This window comes from Lampetra fluviatilis, chromosome 7 (genome assembly GCF_964198595.1).
Source record: "Lampetra fluviatilis chromosome 7, kcLamFluv1.1, whole genome shotgun sequence".
Lineage (NCBI taxonomy): Eukaryota > Metazoa > Chordata > Hyperoartia > Petromyzontiformes > Petromyzontidae > Lampetra > Lampetra fluviatilis.
The window spans coordinates 16,980,623-16,998,191 of record NC_136281.1 but is presented as its reverse complement, the minus strand read 5'-3'; the positions used below and the strand labels follow the sequence as shown (position 1 = coordinate 16,998,191).

The 17,569-nt window shown below is 53.9% G+C and overlaps 1 protein-coding gene across 2 annotated transcripts in view; it reads right to left on the bottom strand.

The window, feature by feature from the left end:
- Positions 1–2,125: 2,125 nt before the first annotated feature.
- Positions 2,126–17,569, bottom strand: part of AFTPH (aftiphilin) — a 28,588-nt gene continuing 13,144 nt past the window's right edge. The window contains exons 4-10 of one of the 2 annotated variants that reach the window (XM_078858702.1): positions 12,895–13,021; positions 11,557–11,613; positions 10,672–10,803; positions 9,956–10,016; positions 7,549–7,635; positions 4,746–4,869; positions 2,126–4,033 (exon numbers count right to left, since the gene is read on the bottom strand). In XM_078858702.1, coding sequence (XP_078714828.1) covers positions 3,877–4,033; positions 4,746–4,869; positions 7,549–7,635; positions 9,956–10,016; positions 10,672–10,803; positions 11,557–11,613; positions 12,895–13,021 — 745 coding nt within the window. In that variant the 3' untranslated portion in view covers positions 2,126–3,876. The remainder of the gene's footprint in view (positions 4,034–4,745; positions 4,870–7,548; positions 7,636–9,955; positions 10,017–10,671; positions 10,804–11,556; positions 11,614–12,894; positions 13,022–17,569) is intronic. The other variant, XM_078858704.1, reaches the window with a different exon arrangement.

Genomic DNA, 17,569 nt, shown 5'->3' with positions numbered 1-17,569 from the left:
ACAAGTCCCAACCTGGGCCCCAACCCTGCCCCAGCTGCTAACGGGCCACGTGGACCGGCTCCGTGAGCTCTCGTGGCTTCGGTGCTGTCGCCACGTCCACGTGGCCCTCTCTCCCGTTGCTCCGTGTGGAGGACCCGTTTCACACTCGCGCGCGTGTGAGGGATTAGACTCCCCGCAGTGGTTATCACCCCTTGGACCGTGGAATTTTCTTACAGCCGAGTCCCTTGCACGACCGAGACGTGACTTGCATTGTCTGGCAGTAAATTAATTATAACACAACACATGAATTGCCAACTTCAATTGACTTCACATGAATGAATTAGGACTGAGGTTGTGAGTGGAGGTAGGCCAAAGGGTTCCGGTTACGGATATTTGCTCGTCTTGGAACTTGCATTAAGATGAGGTAATGGCTCATTTTAAGGGAAGTGGTTAAAGTTAGTGATAAAGGGGGTGTGGTTAAGGTTGGTATTAGGGATAGAGTTAGGGTGTTGGAATGTGGTTAGGATCAGGGATATCGTTAGGGATGTGGCTAAATTTAGGGAGAGGCATTTGGTCACTTTTGGTATTTGGGGCTGGTTAGGATGTGGCTATTAGTAACAGGGTTAATGCTAAGGTAGTGGTTGCGGTTAATGCTATGGCTGCAGCTATGGTTAGCGTAAGAATTCGGGTTAGGGTTAATGCCACGACACGGTTAGGATTGTGGCCAAGACCGAAAAAGAATAGGGCACAGAACCCCACCAACGGTGACCACGGCCGCCGCTGCGGCCCCGGTGCCCCGCGAGCGAACCGCGCGGCGGTGCGAAGGCGACAGCGGGTGCGTTGGCACAGCAACGAACCGAGGGGACGACGAGGTGCGGCCAACCCCCGGTTGTCCGTGGGCAGACTATCCGGGTTGCGGATCCGCCGTGCTTTCCAGACAAAATAAAAGACGGCGTCTTTAGGCGGGCGCCGGTTTAAAATTTGCCATCCCCTCCCTTGCCGAGGGCCGGCGACTCGTCGACCCCTCGCGCGGCCGCGAACACGCCGCGGCGAGTGAAGGCGCTTCAGACGCGACGCACGCCGACTCGGCCATCTCTACCATCTCTACCTCCCAACTGCCGTTCTACTACGCAGCAACAATAAATACGGCGCGCGTTCCGAGGGCCACGTTCACACGCGTCTGAGCATTGTCGCTCCGCGTGTTTTTTTTTATCCGGGCCGCCTCTGCAGACCCCACTCCGCAGGATAATCGTCGTGAAGTGCGTGGCCCGGGTTGTGCAAACGCTGCCGATTGGCGTCGTTTTTCATTTTGAGCCGCCAGGCAACGCTCGAAAGCGAAACGCAGTCACAGCGCCACCCGGCGGCAGGAATGGATATTGAACAGTGCTGGAGTTTTAGATCTTCGCAAGGACCAGTGGGGATGTAATTATCAATCCCATCCACCGCTCAATTAGACCCACACATTGGTCCCCTCCCCCCTCCCTTGGTTCCCCACCCCATCCTCTCCCACTTGGTCCCCCCGCATCCCCGCCACGGTGCACTGTAGGCATGTAACGACTCGTTCCCCTGGAACGTGATGGACGTCGTGATTCCGTCACCATTACATCGGATAACCAATTATATATGATCTCAGTCTGTCGAGTTTGCGCTGTGTCATGTTTCTACTATCTACACGGTGTCACTTGTTCTGTCATTTGTTCCGCGCGGGATGTGGCGAACTTTGCATATCGTCGTTATGCATAGTAAGAGCAGAGTCTTGACGCGCGCGATTCGACGCTAGTCTCGTTGCGTGTCTATCGAGCGGCAAACCATTACACACCTACAGTGCACGCATCGGAGCTTCACCGTCTCCTCCCGTGAGCCAATCGCGAAATGCAACGAATCTGAAACAATTATTACAGGCACGCAAATCGGACGCACGCGAGTGCAAGAGACGAATTGAGTCGACGATTCGAGCGTCGTAACGTCCCAGAGAACGCGTGGCCCCGTCAATCCACCCACGTGGTTGTCGAGCACACAGATAGGCCTCTTCTTTTTTTCAAACGGACCAATCGCTTAATTTAGGAACATGACAAGTACGTAATGAATGGCACTCATTTACGCCGTTGACATTTGTTACAAGTCGTAAGAGGAGGAATAATTTAGAAGTTTGGAGGGTCGGGTGAGTGGGGGGTGAATTATCCATGGGGCCCCATGTCGAGCAGCAGAGGGGGCCTGTGCGTGGTATCCAGCGAGCGCGAGACTCCCCACCCACACCCCCGAGCCCCGCTGGGTTGGACGGTTACTTTTTTTTGGAAAAAAGAAAATTCATGCAAAAATGTACAGGTGCTCAAATGGACGCATTATTTGGACCCATTAAAGGAAGCAAGGTTTACAAGGAGCGTCCGCAAATGCACCTGCGGTTGGTAACGCTGCCGGCACGCTGCTGGCGTGCAGCTCGGGGCGTGGCGAGTGGCGGCTCGTGGGTCCAGCCGAGGCCACAAACTCTACCCTGGGACTGATTTATCGATGCAGGCGACGCGTGCAGGGAGTTCAACCGGTACCCCGCGGTGTGTAACGACCACGGCGCCGACGCTGGGCTGCCATCTGCCGAAGGAAGCGATGACGAAGCCACCGCTGGTAACTCACGCCACCCCGGGTGCGCGCGGTGCGGCGTCACCTGCATCTGTGGTTTATCCATAAAACCAGGCAGGAGCGGGTTACTTCACCCACTCGGCAAGCTCCACTCGGTTAAGCCAACGCTGAACTTTTCGACAGTCGCCATTCAGGGCCAGGCAGGCCCATTCTCAGTACGAGGATCACTGAGGAGTCAAGGCTCAGGTTCATCTTACAGTCAGCTGGAGTTAGTGTCCACTACTTGCAGTCACCCTTTCACAGTCGAGTCGAGGGCTTTTTGTGAATGTGGCAACGCTGGCAAAAGCTCAGAACCTAAACTAAAAAGACCTCTCGGCTCAGTCCTAGCGCAAGAGTAAGGTTTGGCGTCAGCCGGTTCAGGTGTCAGTAAAGCTTGGCCAAGGTAAAAGGTAGATTGTCGGGTTAAGCTTCGTGTCTCCGTAAACGCGAGATCTCGTTTCACCACCTGGAGCTGCAAAGTGTCTTCCAATCACAGCGCTGTCGCCAGTGTCGCTGGAAGGCCTCAACTCAGCACGCAGGCCGACAACACGGCTGGGCCCACACTCGCGCGATTACCGCGCTCCTCAAATCGGTTGCTAAAAAGCGACGCCCCTTAAATAAAACGATCGTCAACCGCCGCCGGTTCACGGTCCCCTAACGCAGAGCAGTGCGGTGAGCAACCCCTCCTGGCGGTTCGCGAGGAGAGTTTCCCGCGGGCGGAGCTAAAAACGAACGGCGCTCGCTACACAGGGAATAGGAAACGCGGCCGCCGGCGCTTCCACCGCCCCCGCCCCCGCCCCCACCGCGTGCGAGTACGCGCGGACGTCAAGTGCAAGCGGTCGACCCAGACTCACCACGCGGGGGGGTGTTCAGGGTGGAGAAGGCTCTCTCGCCACAACTACGCACAACCCACCTCACACACACACACACCCCTCACCTTACCAAACAACAATATATGATACATCGGTTTATGTGTACATGTGCAAGCTGCCGCAGTCCATTGCGGCTCAAACTACAATTAACGACTGCGACGGGAGACAAAGATCGGAAACAATCTCGTATGCTCTACATACAGTAGTTCACTCATTGACCCGACGGGGATCCTGCGACGTTCGGTCAATTCTCACTTCGTCCCTCTCTGCCCGCATGCCCACCCACACGCCCGCCACGGAACTCCCCGGCACCGACCGCCTCGCTCTTTCCCAGACGATTCCGCGGTGGTTTTGGCGTTGGTGTCGGGCACGGAGATTGAGCGAGCGGGCGGGCGGATGAGCGAGCGAGGGGTCAGGGCCCGTCCACGCCCACCGCGCCGCAGGCTGGCGCGGTGGGCGTGAGCGTGGACGGGAACATGAGCACCTTGGCGCGCATGAACGACAGGTCGGGAAGGGCGGCCATGACCGACAGGGCCTCGCCGCTCAGCTTCTCTTCGCGACGCGGCCTCCTGCTCCGACACGAATCGACACAAAAGGACACATGGAGGCCAACACGGATAAACAATAATCGCTGTCAGTCACCACGATACTCGTCGAACATCACAACACTAAACAACATCAATCAACACAGTACTAAACAATACAAATCAACAACACAAAGACACATCACCAGAAATAAACACAAAAACAGTGCGTTGGACGCACAACCTGTAGTGCTATGCGGTGGTGTATTGAACGCAGTACAGCAAGTAGGTAAAAGATGCTGACCCGCCTGGGTAGATTGAGTGATAGTGCCACTGAATTTCTGAATAATCTGGTTTCCTGCCATATGAAAAATACACCGATTCATTGCTCATGCTTCCCTCCTTCCTGTAGGAGGGGCTTGGGAATTAACGAGACTCCTTTGCGAGGATAATTTGCACGATGACTGTCCAAACTCATTCGTTTGGCTCGTTGAGGTTAACCGACCGGTGAGCAGCTACAGCGAGGAAGTGAACCGTGGGCTCGGTACGAGCTGTCCATCAATGACCCACAACCGGCAAGTTGACGATGGAGCGTGAGCGCACACACGCGTGCACGTTCACGACCGGCACACGCGTGGAGCGACGATGCTTGCGTTCGCGAGCCATTCTCACACAACACAAGGTGCCTCCCGACCCCCGACCCTGCGCACCCCCCCCTCCCCGCAACCACCACCATCGCCCCCGCCCGTCCACTCACCGCGCCGAGGTGAGCGTCTTGTCGGCCGTGGACATGAGGCGCGCGATGGCGTCGGTCACTCGGCTCACCGTGCTCGCAGACTCCATCTTGGCCGTGGTCAGCTCAAACAGCTCTGGGTCGACGCCTACGGCCGCCACACGCACGCAGGTCGGGTCAGTGGGTCAGGAGTCACCGCCATGGTGGTCCGGCAGAAGAAAAAAACGCCAACTAAATGCCGAAGGTTAACGACGATTTGGGTTCATCCACTTCTCGGATTAACCCAAAGACTCTGTGGACTCGTGAGGTCACTCGCCACACCCGGGCGAGCCGAGACGGCAAGTATGATGAATTACCGGCAGCGAAGTAGTACGACATCATTATGTGCTGCCTTGGGGGGAGGGGGCTGTGTGCAAATAAACAACAATAAATAAAAACTAGGGAAAAGCATGCTTTACCAACAAAAGAAAACAACATCCATAAACAAAATGGGCTATGTGTACCAACAGCTTTCAGCAGCGTTTAAATCAACATGGAAACGCTGGACTGGATTTCACTTGGTTGTTAAACTCGTGTATCCATCTGCGTGTGACCAGGCCCCCCCGCCACAGACTCCTGGTAAATGAGATGGCAAAACCCATTCGTGGGTGCTCACCAGGGTTAAATAAAGGGAAGCTTACTGAACGTGGAGGGACAATGTGGACGCGTTTGAGCATGGAGACACAGCGAGATTCTCGCTGGATGACTCAACATGCGGTTTAAAAAAATGGTCTCCATTATTCGCCATTTGCCTTCAACGATTCTTGTTATATTCAGGCAAAGCCACTGAGAGCTGGGCACAGTTTTCACGCGACGGCGTAGTGGAGCGCTAATTAAATTAGCCGAGCGAGCCACGACACCCATCCTGATTTGCAGGGCATTTTGAACGGATTAAAAAAAAGATTGCAACACAACGTTTAACCGCCTAAGTGACACACGCGCCGGCAAAGCTGCAGCGATGCGTCCGCGCGCGGAGGATTAAGCACGCACACTAATGAGGTGGCGAAAAAGTGCGGCCAGTGACTGAGAAGCAGAGCTGTAGAGCTGTAGGCCCCGGTAGCTCTGGCGGCTCTGGTGGGAGCGCAGCGCTGCAGGCCTCCCGACAGCTGGCAGCCGCCTGCCGGGAGCCGCTTGGCAAGGGAGCTGCGTGTGCCCCCTTGCCCCGCAGGGCGCTTCAGCGAGTCGGCACAAGGGCCACGCGGACGGAAGCCTGGCGCCGCGCGAGGTGCGTGCCTCCAACCCAGCGCTCTGGTGATGGAATCATCGTGCACGAGCGACTCACGGCGAGCAAGGGCATGATTATGAGAGGGGATGGTGGCACAGGAAGAGACCGCCGCCGACTTCTACTGCCTCACCTTTGACCTATTCACCTCGAACGCGCCTCCATCTCATCAGATCTCACAAGTTTAGCCAGTTTCAGGCTGCATCGTGCTTGGATGGACAACTACATGGACTACAGGTGTTACAGGCTGCTGTAGGGCTACATTCTGGGCAGGCGAGGGCAGTGAAGCACATTATATTGTTGTACCATACTTATACGCTTCCGCGTCTATGCTCTCCTTCTTCACCAACCCTCACTGACCAGGGTGGTGAAGTATGGTCAACCGACTACCTGGAACCACAGGGCATGGGGAAGGCCCTCATCCAGTAGCGAATTGACGAAGGGCTGCACATACGCGCGCGTGTCGCGCCGTGAGACGTTTGAAGTTGATTTAGTTTTACCAGGTAAGAACTCGGGAGACTAAGATAGCCTATTATTCTGCCGGTAGGGGGGCGATGATTGCAATGTATAATCCCAATTTCAATATCCATTGGGAACTCTCACAGGGCAGTAAATCACCCCGTGTATTAAGAGGAAGGCCCGGAGAAGCAGATATCACAGAACTCCTTCCGAGAGTCTTTAAAATGATTTTTTTTAACCACACACGATGGGGCAGCACTTTCCTATGTCCTGCAGCAGAAACATATTTGTTGCATGGCAAACTGATATTATCCATTCACAGGGCTGAAATTTAGCCAGGTGAAGTGAAAAATCATTTAACGTCAATTTTCGTGCAGTCAGTGATAGCCAACGAGGGTCCATAAATTATCCACACAATTCATGAGCACAGAGCAGATATCTCAACTGTGGGTGCCACCTAGCGCGGTGGCACCCCATTAGTGGTTCCAATCTTTTCACGTGGCCATTTGACGAACGTGTTGAGTTTTCTGTTCACCGTTGGTGGTGACTGACAATTGAGGCCAGGATCTCCGAAGTGCCGCTCAGCGCTCTGGCTCGAGCCACCACCGCCACCAGCGCCGTTTCAAACGGAAGCCGACATCGCCGAACACGCTCCGCTGAAACTCAGGTGCTTCTTTGGAGAGGCTACGTGCGAGTCAAGCGAAGAAGGAAAGCGAAACGCACACGCGTGCTCGCAGCTTGCAGCGACACGGGAACCCCAAACGTGTACGGCAAATCGAGTCCCCTTTAGAAATCTGCGGACAACTCGGTCGGTCGGAGCGGCGGTGGCAGCTAGAGCGATTGCAATGCAATTCGAGGGGGGGAGTGAGGGGCGGGGGGGCGATGGAGCAAACACAAAGCAAAGTGCAGCCGAGCGAGGGTCCGGTCAGCGGCACGTTCCGCGAACGTCGCGTCGTGCAACTCGGGGGGGGGGGGGGGGGGGGGGAGGCACACGACCGGGACGGCGACGGACCGCGAGCCGTCTCCGCGGAGACGACTCGCGTCGACGCCGACGGAACCCTCGCCCCGTTTTCACGGCAAGGCAAGGCGCAGCGCGGCGTCGCTGACCTGGCATGGACGCGCCCTGGCTGGCGCCCGTCCACTCGTCCGCTGGCCCAAAGAAATCGAGATTAAGGGTGCTGGAGGCTCCGTTGGCTAGGCGGTTAGTAGGGGGGCGGGGAGGCAAGATGGCGGTGCCGTTAGGGTTCACGTCCGGCGGGAATTGAGCCAGGGAGCAACGGAAGGGAAAGGAGAAAAAGAAAACATCAAGAAGTCGGTAGATTGTGAGGACAGGTGACAGCAGGTGAGGGCAGGTGAGGGCAGGTGAGGGCAGGTGAGGGCAGGTGAGGGCAGGTGAGGGCTGGAGGGTGCCGGGATGTAAGCCAAAGGTGTCTCCTTGTTCAACGGCGCGTGGGGCTGTGCTCATCTACATTGGCGGTCCTGAGTCGGTGCTGGAAGTTCCACACTGTCATGGCGGGGCCAGTCTACATACAGGATGGCCGCAATGAACTCCCCACAGAGTGTCCTCCTTTTATCGATGAAAGAAGATCATTGGTGATAAATGGATGACGATGCCTTTCAACCAAACCACGCCCGAGTGTGCCTGATCTCATCAGTCCACAGAAGCTAAGCAGGTCTGGACCTGGCGAAACCTTAGAAGCGAGGTTGCCTGGGAATACCAGATAGTTGTCGACGTTGGTTGCGAGGTGGCCAGAAGATGACAGCACAGCAACGGATCCTTGACTCTACCTGCATGGGCTTTGCTCCGAGTGCTCCGGTTACCCTTCGCCAAAGCTGAACACCCGCTATGAAGGGCCCTCATGATAACGAGTCTCGAGACTGTGAGGCTTTGCAGGGTAAAGAAAGGACGTGAGTTTTATTATTATTATTACTGATGACGATGATTGACGACGACGGTGGTAACAATACGCAGGGGTCAGCAGCTGACCGGCACTGACGCGATCACCCCTTCCTCTTGTGAGTGGAACGCTCTTAACGAGCGAGAGAGACACACAGAGCTCACCCTCGAGAGAATCTGAGACACGCACGTAGAAGACGGCTGCAGACAGTTTAGAAAGAAGCTTTATATGCGAATTCATTCAACGGGAAACAAACAAAAAGGGTTACAGCTCTCGTCAACACGCAAGTCGACTTGACGTTATGATCTTGCGAAAAACACTGCACGCGGCGAGGGTGAACCCCTCCTGACAAAGCGCCAGCTCCTATCCGATGTGACATCGTAATGTTTTTGCGCATTTTTTTCTTCCATGTTTTTTTCAAAGTACAGATTCAAAAACTCACAAGGCAAATAAAATAGTTCTACACACACACTGCGAATAAAGCACTTGGTTATAATATTGCACAGGACAAAAGAAATGCTGAAAATACAGAAGCATGGATTTAGGCTTCGACTTAAAAGGAGAGGACAGAATAGCAATACGTCCGGGAGGAAAATCACGCAGCTAGGAAACCAAACACTTCCAGGATCATTTCAAGGTACAGGTAATACTACTTTATCTAGGCTTTCTCTCATTACCAATTGAAGCAATTTAGCTTTCACGTGATCAGTGTGTTGCTCGTAAAAATGCTTAGTAGAACACGTTGGTTGCATTTGCCTTACCTTCACAACATTTAGAAGCGACATAGCGGTGCACCGAGTGGTTTATCAACCGTTGGAAAAATCACTGCGCTCATCCACTAACTCACAACGCCACGTTCCAACGATTTACCTGAAATGGAGACCTTCCTTCCCCTGATCGTCTGCTTTACGGTGCATTAACGTTTAGTTACATTTGTTTAATGCTCGGCCAAACGTGCTTTTTTTTTGGAGAATTGAAAATGAGGATTTCGAAAACAAGTTTAAAACAATCACTACTTTGTATTTAAATGTTACCGCTCACCAACATGAACGATTCATGGAATGGCTTGGAATGTTATGGTTGAAAAAGTAGCTTTCTGTCTCTCTATATATATCTATACATCTATAACGTTTTATGTACAGTAAAATTTGAAATACGTTATCACACTTTCATGCCAGAGAAGGCATTTAAAAAAATCGGGGTGGTTTTCTCTAAAGTTCGGCATCGTGTCGCGAATAAAGAGGAGACGTTATAGGCGAGGTGGAGGGGGTGGTAAAAGAAGAAAATACGCCTTGGTTTGCAAGGTGACCAAGGTGGAAGGAGGGGAGGAAGGCGAGATGGGAGAAAGCCTAGATTTACAGCGAGCGAGGCAACGCTTGGGGCAGCGGTACAGCGATCAACGCGCAGGGAAAACGTGGCGGTGCGTTGGTTCGTGCGTGCGTTGGTTCGTTCGTGCGTTCGTTCGTGCCTGCGGCAGTCCGAGATGGAGCGACAGCAGTGGAGCCGAGTCAGCGAGACGGGTCAGGAGAAGGAAGTCTGCCTGAGGCTGCGTGGCGCTCGCCTAGGCGCGCCCGCCGCTCTACCACTGCCCATCGTCGCCCTGCGGCGCAACGTACCGTCCAGCGGGTTCTTGAGGCCGCTGCCGCTCCAGTCGAACTGCGCGGCCGCTACGCCCTCCTGGTGGCGTGCACACGCGCGCGCACACACGTAAGCACAGGCAGACGCGCAGACGTTAGTATGGTCATATGTACGTGTTGGCAGGACAATCACAGGGCGTTGTTGGCGAATATTTAGTTTTTTTCTGGTGCCGTGTAAAAAATGTGTCAATGTCTCCAGCACCAAGGAAAATGGCAAAATGCCGAGGTAATGTGATGCGTTGTTGTCCATCTGGCACGTATGTAATGTCTGACCGGATGGGTTTACGGATATGGTTCAGGTCAAAGATTGAGGGTTCAGGGTGCAGAGTTAGCGTTCAAGAAAGTGTGTTATGGGCCAGAAATTTAGAATCAGGGTTCAAGGTTCAGTGCTAGGGTTCAAGAAAGTGGCTTATGGGTGAGGGTTTAAGGGTTAGAGATATGAAGAAAATGTGGATTAAGGGTCAAGGTTCAAAGTTCACAGCTAGGATTCAGAAGTGGCTAGGGTCAGTGCTAAAGAGTTAAGATGAAGCGAATTACTTTTGGGGCTGAGGTTTCATTATTGGGTTGAGGGGCTGGAGCTTGAAAACGAGGCTTCGGATTTATGATTCTAGGATGAGGTCTCAAGAGTTCTTGTTTAGGGGCAGGTTAAAGGTCGCGCTTCACGGGTCAGGGTTAGAGGTCATGCCCCGTCTTGCCTGCGCACTCTCGCCAGACGCTGCGGCGCCAGCGCCGCCCGGCGTCGCCGTGCCCGAGCCCTGCGCGATGGAAGCGATCTTCTCGGCCGCAGAGATGGGGTTCATGGGGCCCTTGGTGGGCTCCAGCATGCCCTAGACGCAGCACAACGACGACAACAACAACACATACAGCACTTAACGTGCGTGGCACACAATGCACGCGGTTGAAATTGTGGAGAGCTGGGAGAACGCAAAATCCCGTATCGCATGCCGCTTAAGGGAGATGAATCGGTTTTGCGTTATGTCGTCAAACGTTGCCCAATCGACGGTAAAAACTTTCCCTAAAACGGCACTCGGTCGTATCTGATTTAAAACCGTAAAATCCAGCAACACTTGACCAGTGTGGATGTTAACAAATACTGCCCTGCAACGAATGGGCCTAATCTGAGCTAATGTATCACACAATCTCTCCATGTTCCCTCTGGTCTGAAGAAAAGCCATGGGACAAAATGCTCCTTTTCTTTTTTTTGTCAGAGTATTGCACCTCCTATAAGCACGGTTGGCTACGTAACGTGCAAAAGAAGTTCAACGTACATACATACAAACAAACGTCTCTCCCCGCTCAAACAAGCGCGGGGCAGTGTTCATCTCCATTGGTAAGGTTGAGCTGACAGTAAGATCCACGCTCTGTGGCAAAGGCCAGTCTCTCCACTAGACAAGTCTTCCGCTGTACGCCAGCGAGGAGGACGGCACTGGTGGCGCGTTTCCCGTTTGTGTGCGGCCCCGCGATCAAAACGCAACCCAGCGTCACGGGGGTCCTGTGTCCACAGCAAAACGACCATGGGTTTGTTGTGGGTGGAGGGGCCAGGGAGGGAGGGAGGCAGGGAGGGAGGGAGGGCGACTCACCAGGCCGGCGGCGTAGACCGGCACAATGACAGGCTGCTTCTTCTGCCCGGTGAAGAGCTGCGGGGAGGGGGGAAGGGCGACAGAAGAAAGCAGACGACAGATGGAACCGGCGTGCACCAAACGACCGTTCTGTCACGATATTAACAGCCCCTTCGGAGCCCAGCCGGGCGGCTGGGCTGAGAGTTCAAATCCTGGTTGGGGACCGCTTGAATAAATATATTTGCAGTGTCAGATCGTTGAATATTTTTTGCATTGGAAACTCCCCTCTGGATTCTTACGCAACGTGACGGTACACGGAGGAGAGAAGGTCACGATTTATCATTGGCATTTGGCGTTCGTCGCGAGACAGCGTTGACAGAAACAATCACAGCGACTGCAGCTCATTTCCCCGCAGACTGGGAATGCGAACGCACGCTTCCAGGAAACACTTTAACGAGGGCCGAGCAAAGTGGGCTTCAGCTAATGTTGCTTCGCTTAATTGATTCACCGTGACGTAGTTAATAAATTAATCCGTCGGCGTTTAACCTTGCGTGCTTCTACCTTACAGCTGGAGGGCCGCGCACGCGTGCATGACACGGGGGGGGCTCGCCGCTAATTGACGCTGGGGGCGCGAGGCTGACCCCCCCCAACCCCCCAGGGTTTGCGATGTTAGGGGAAACTACACCCCGCGTGTGGACACAGCGCTGTCCGCTCCGCGCCTTGACCTGTCGGCTGCACTGAGCCGAGATATTCCGATTCGGCGCACACTCACCACACATGCTCGGTAAACGTGCGTTTCCACACGTGGCACGCTCGGCACACGCGTGCAGAATTCTGTGAACTCGACGCTCGTGATGAGTCCGTACAGACTCGCACTTACTCCTTGTTCAGATAATGCAATGCGCTCGTGTCATCACCCCTACTCAAATAATAATACGTTACTACTCAACCAAAACGAGGAAACATGAATTCGGAACTCGGAGAACAGACCCCAGAAGATGTCGTTATAGAGCTACTTCAGAAGGAACATCACACAATGTACAATAAACGTGCGACGCACATGCCTGGCTCCACTGGCAAAACACGATAGACGACTCAACGAGGAGCATGATGCTCTAACACAGGGCGAGAGGCAACGTGAATGATGTGGATGAGGTGAATGAGCGAGCAAGTGGCTGAATTAGTGAGCAGGTGGACGAGGTGGCGAGCGGGTGGACAAGTAAGCAGAGGAGGCAGGTTGGTGATCGAGCAAACAAGCGGGCGGTTGAGCGAGCGAGCAGGTGAGTGAGCCAACAGGTGACCATGTCCGCCACTTAGTAGTTTCGTTGGCGAGCGAGCGAGTGAGCGGGCGACACTCACGATGTTGCGTGTGTCGATGCCCAGCGCCGACAGCAGCCTCTTGTTGGTGTGGGAGCCGCCCCACTGGTACCTGAGGCCGTGAGCGTCGTCCGTTTCCACCAGCTCCGCCCACAGGGCCAGCGCCGGCCTGCCAGCACACGCGCACGCAGGCGCACACAGACACACGCAGACACACGCAGACACGCAGACACACGCACGCACACCCCGTTAATCGATCGCCAAAACCCGGGGTCTCCCACGGGGCGGCCAGGTCGTGTTGCTGGGAGGCGCGCCGCGCAAGACGCGGCCGTCAACGCGTCTGATCCGAGCTAGCACGCGAGCTCGCCCTTGCGCACGCAAATGCAGGCACGTACGCACGCACATGCGTGGTGCAACGTCACGCACCGGCCCACGCTCACGCCCACGGAGGTCCTGACGCATCCAGCAGCAGCTGCCACCGCCGCCAGCGTGACCGCCGACTCACTTGGTTAACGCCGACGGGAGCCGTCTCCGACTGCGATCGCGATCCACCCACGGGTGATTGCTCTGCCTCCCGGCCCGCCCGCCCGCCCACCCGCCAGGCCCGGCCCTCTCATGACCCTGGTCTCATCAGCATTCTGAAAGTTCCCTCGCGCTCGTCTGGCTCGCTTCACCTCTTCTAGCTGACGCGTAGAGGGCCCGTGAGAACGAGGGTGCGTGTACGTTTAGCGACGACGCGTACGGACGGGCCGTCTGGTAATAGACGGCGGTGCGTCCATTAGGAGTAAGACGTCTGTCGAGAATACAATCTGACATGTCTTACGACAGGCAGCGTGCCTTTGTTCTTTTATCACGCTGGGAAAATTGCCGAGGGAGACGAGAGAGCGAGAGAAAAAAAAACATCGAGCAGAAGCGGAATATTTCATTGACTCATAAAATGGATGAGGCAGTCACTGAGTGTAAGCGATCAGCAGACAGGGAATCCATCCCGAGCGAGTATAAAAGGCTGCTTCTGCAGATGTCCAAACAGCAGGGAGCCCGCTTCACTGCCGGCTTTACGGGCTGAGTCGTCGCAGTGGTGGTGGTGAATCTCTAAACGCGCTCTGGCGACTTCATTTTAATGTGCGGCGTCGTCGCACGGTGCGCGGGTGGGGGGTACCGAAATTTACGTGCGCCGTGCCGTCGCTCACAACTCTATAAAGTTATAAAAGGCGTTTGTTTAAAGCCGGCACCGCTGTGAATCCTTTCTGGAGTGGTCTTTATGAATAATTAATCGATTTACTTTGCCGACCGAATTCGGGGCTTCCACGTGCGTGCAATTAACACCCGAAGCACCACGCACAGCCGTACTTGTGGCACTGCCGCATTGAGGGTGCAGACATCGTCGTCGCTACGCCTACGTCGCGCTGTGCAGCAAAACGATTAAATACTAAAGAGTGTGAATTAAGAACCTCCGCAAAGAATCGTGCTAGTAGTTATAACAATGCATTAGTAACAACAATAACGGTCTTGGTAGCTTTACACCAAATCATAAAAATGAGATAACAACTTTCACTCGTCGTCATCAGCAATGATCTGTCTACTGCTGGCATAAGGCAGGGACAGTATCTATGAGACTGTGTCTATTGTGAGTTCACAGCCAACAAGGGCCGTGCAAGTAATCGGCACCGTTTTTCAAAAACAAAGGAACCTTGGAAACAAACCTGGGAGCGAGATCGACTCGATTCTCACGTCGTCAGAGACGTTCCTGTCCTCAACAACGAAACACAGGAAGCGACCACAGGAAGCCGGTGCACAGTGAAGGTCTCGATTCAGCACAGCCAAAGAGGGGACAACGCCAATAAAGGGCAAAATCAAGGCAGAATTCCCATTAAACGCCTTGGCGAGAGGGTAGCGGATTTCAGAATAAATCTCAGCAACTGATCAAGCGTGGGCACCAAGCGGTATGCACCGTGTTCGTGTTTGTTCAAGGGTGGGGGGGGGGAGCACACGCTTGCCACCACGAAGCCGAGAAGCAACGCTTCAGGAAGCCAAATTAACCGCATCGGCATCTCATGGGCAATCCGGTAATCAAAGCTCGGGTTTAGATGACAGTGGATTGATCACTCTGCCAATGCGTAGCACTTTGCATCGGTATTTCCCAGAGCGCATCCACTTAGTACGCGAAGAGAAGTCGCTGCGATTTGGCATAAAACCCGAAACAATAAACTAATGCACGTGACGAAGAAAAGGGAAACAGAGTGAGCGCGCGTCACACCGCATCCATCACCCTCCGCAGCGGCACAAATTACCGTCTCCCTGCATCCCCCTGCGCCGTCTCACCAGGCTGCCAACAGCAGGCGCCCGGGGACCCTGCATGACGGCGCGCCGTGCCAGCGAGGGGTCCTTGCGCGGATTCGCTCGCACCACTAGCACCGCTAGTACCGCTCGCACCGCTAGTACCGCTCTGCTGATGCTGATGATACATGCGGGCTAATCTAGACAAACAAAACTGCACAATTAAGACAAAACTAAATGAGAAAGAATACAAATGCCATATTGACAATGAGAATACATTATGGGGTTGTGAAGTGGTATGGTGACAACTGATTGAATCTCCGAGGAAAGGATAATATCGTTACAAGCCTCGCTCTCACCGCCGACGGAAACACCCCCCGTGTCTCGGAGGTGTGCACGCCCCCTCCTACAGCCCCAAGCAAATGCGCCATCCCTCTTTATGGAAAGCCTGACATTTACGCTGAATGGAAACGCAATCACACCTTCGCTGCTCACTTATTCTTCCGGGATGCGTGTTTGTCTGGCGCCCCCGCTGAGACGCCCTCTTCTCTGTGACAGTGGCGATAACCATCCGCCACGACGCTATCTCGTTTCCATCTAACACAGCGGTGTTCCAGCCATCGTATTTGGCGATGGCCTGGTGGCTCAGGAGTTTAAAACGTTGAGCTCGCACCGCTGAGACCCGCTGGGTTCCAATACTGGCAGCCGCCCGTGATGAGGTTTGGGTTCTAAAGTCGAGTGGGCTGATGGTCCTAGCCAAGTCACCAAGATGACTACACAAAGGATCCAGCAAGCTAAATATGGGTTTTAACTTAGTTTGGCAAATCAGTTCTGAGCATTAAATGTTGGTTATTCCTGCCATGAAAACTCACTTCTCAGTTGAAAAGTAATTTCTTGAAAACTACTTTTTGCATTTCGTTTCTTGTCCTTCCCGCGCACCTCCGATTAGCTCGGTTGGCTACGTACAACATACATGTGATGAATGTCTCCATGGCAAAAGCGACAAGTGCGGGGACAAGAGATCGCTTGAGGAGATCTCAAGTGGTGGCTCTGCACCACCACTCTCTGCCGCGGGCTGTTCTCCGTCAGCGGGTGATTGACGCGTTGTCTCATGACAAGATGCCCAAGGCGCGAATGGAATAAAGTCGGGAAAAAAGACAACAAAAAAGTTTGCGCAACACTGCTCGTGGAAACGCAGATGCTTGCTTGACAATAATTGAACTTGAATGCACCACATTAACTTAACTTTTTTTACTGTGATCAGATAATTTTTATGGTGAACACAAGAAAACAACCACGGTGGCGAGATGTTAACTCCTTCGCCCGGTATACAGGGGGTTGTGGGTTCGATCCTGACCCTGACGCCTGCTGCATATTTGGAGTTTGCATGTTCTCCCCCGTGGTTGAGTGGATTGCCAGGTCGCTTCTGGAAAACAGCCATATAACTCAGTGGGCTTTACCTGGTAAGATACATTTTAAAAATAACATTGTCTCTCATTGTCCTTCATTTAACCATATCACTTCTTCAACGGAGCACTGCTTTTCCAGGGCGAAGATGCTTAAGGGTGTTGCAGATCCGAGTAGCTGTCCTGCATTGGAGCACCCCAGTACCCAGTCAGGTTACTTAGCGAGATAAATCGTGTTACCTTTATCAACCCATACCAACCAGGAGTGGTCAAGTATGGTCAAACCCCCCCACCTCCCCCCGATGACCTACTCGTCTACACCATGGCCCCCAGTCCCCAACATCCATTGCTGGATTCACCAGCCAATGGTGTTGGTTTGTTTGATGAAGGAACGGGGCGAGGGAGGGGGGGGTTACACTTATCCTACTCCCGACGGTGAACCCCACCGATCCTCTCTGCCGCTTTCAGGACCGATATCGCCCCACTGGACAGCGGAAATAAGCGCGGCGTGATTGTGTTTATGCCCTCCACGGTCGGTCTCCCATAGGGGGAATCGCAGATCAATGAGAGCCACTCAGATCCGACCGATCGATCAGAGCGCGCGCGAGCGCAAGGTGGCAGCCGCGCCCCACTCCCCCACACATCCGTGTCACGAGCCCCGCAGCGTTTCTACAGCAACAAAGCAAGTACGTTTCCCTGTCAGAGACACAACACTCACACTGAATGACTTGAGTACGTCGTCAACACTTATCAAGGGCACACAAACTGTGTGTTAAAGAGGGGGGGGACCGGAACCGAATGTATACTTGACAATATCCACTACAATGTTGATAAAGCTCTTTCTCTGACAATCTACACTTTAATGTACCTCTTTCTTCTCTATCTGCACAACCCTATAATTTATTTTCCCAATTACATTCCAACTGTGCCGACCGGCACCATTCGTGACGCAAAATAATTTATGGCAAAAGGCAAGGCTCACCACCCCATGCTCGAGAGCAAGCGGCCTCTGAAAGACAACACAGACCCACTCC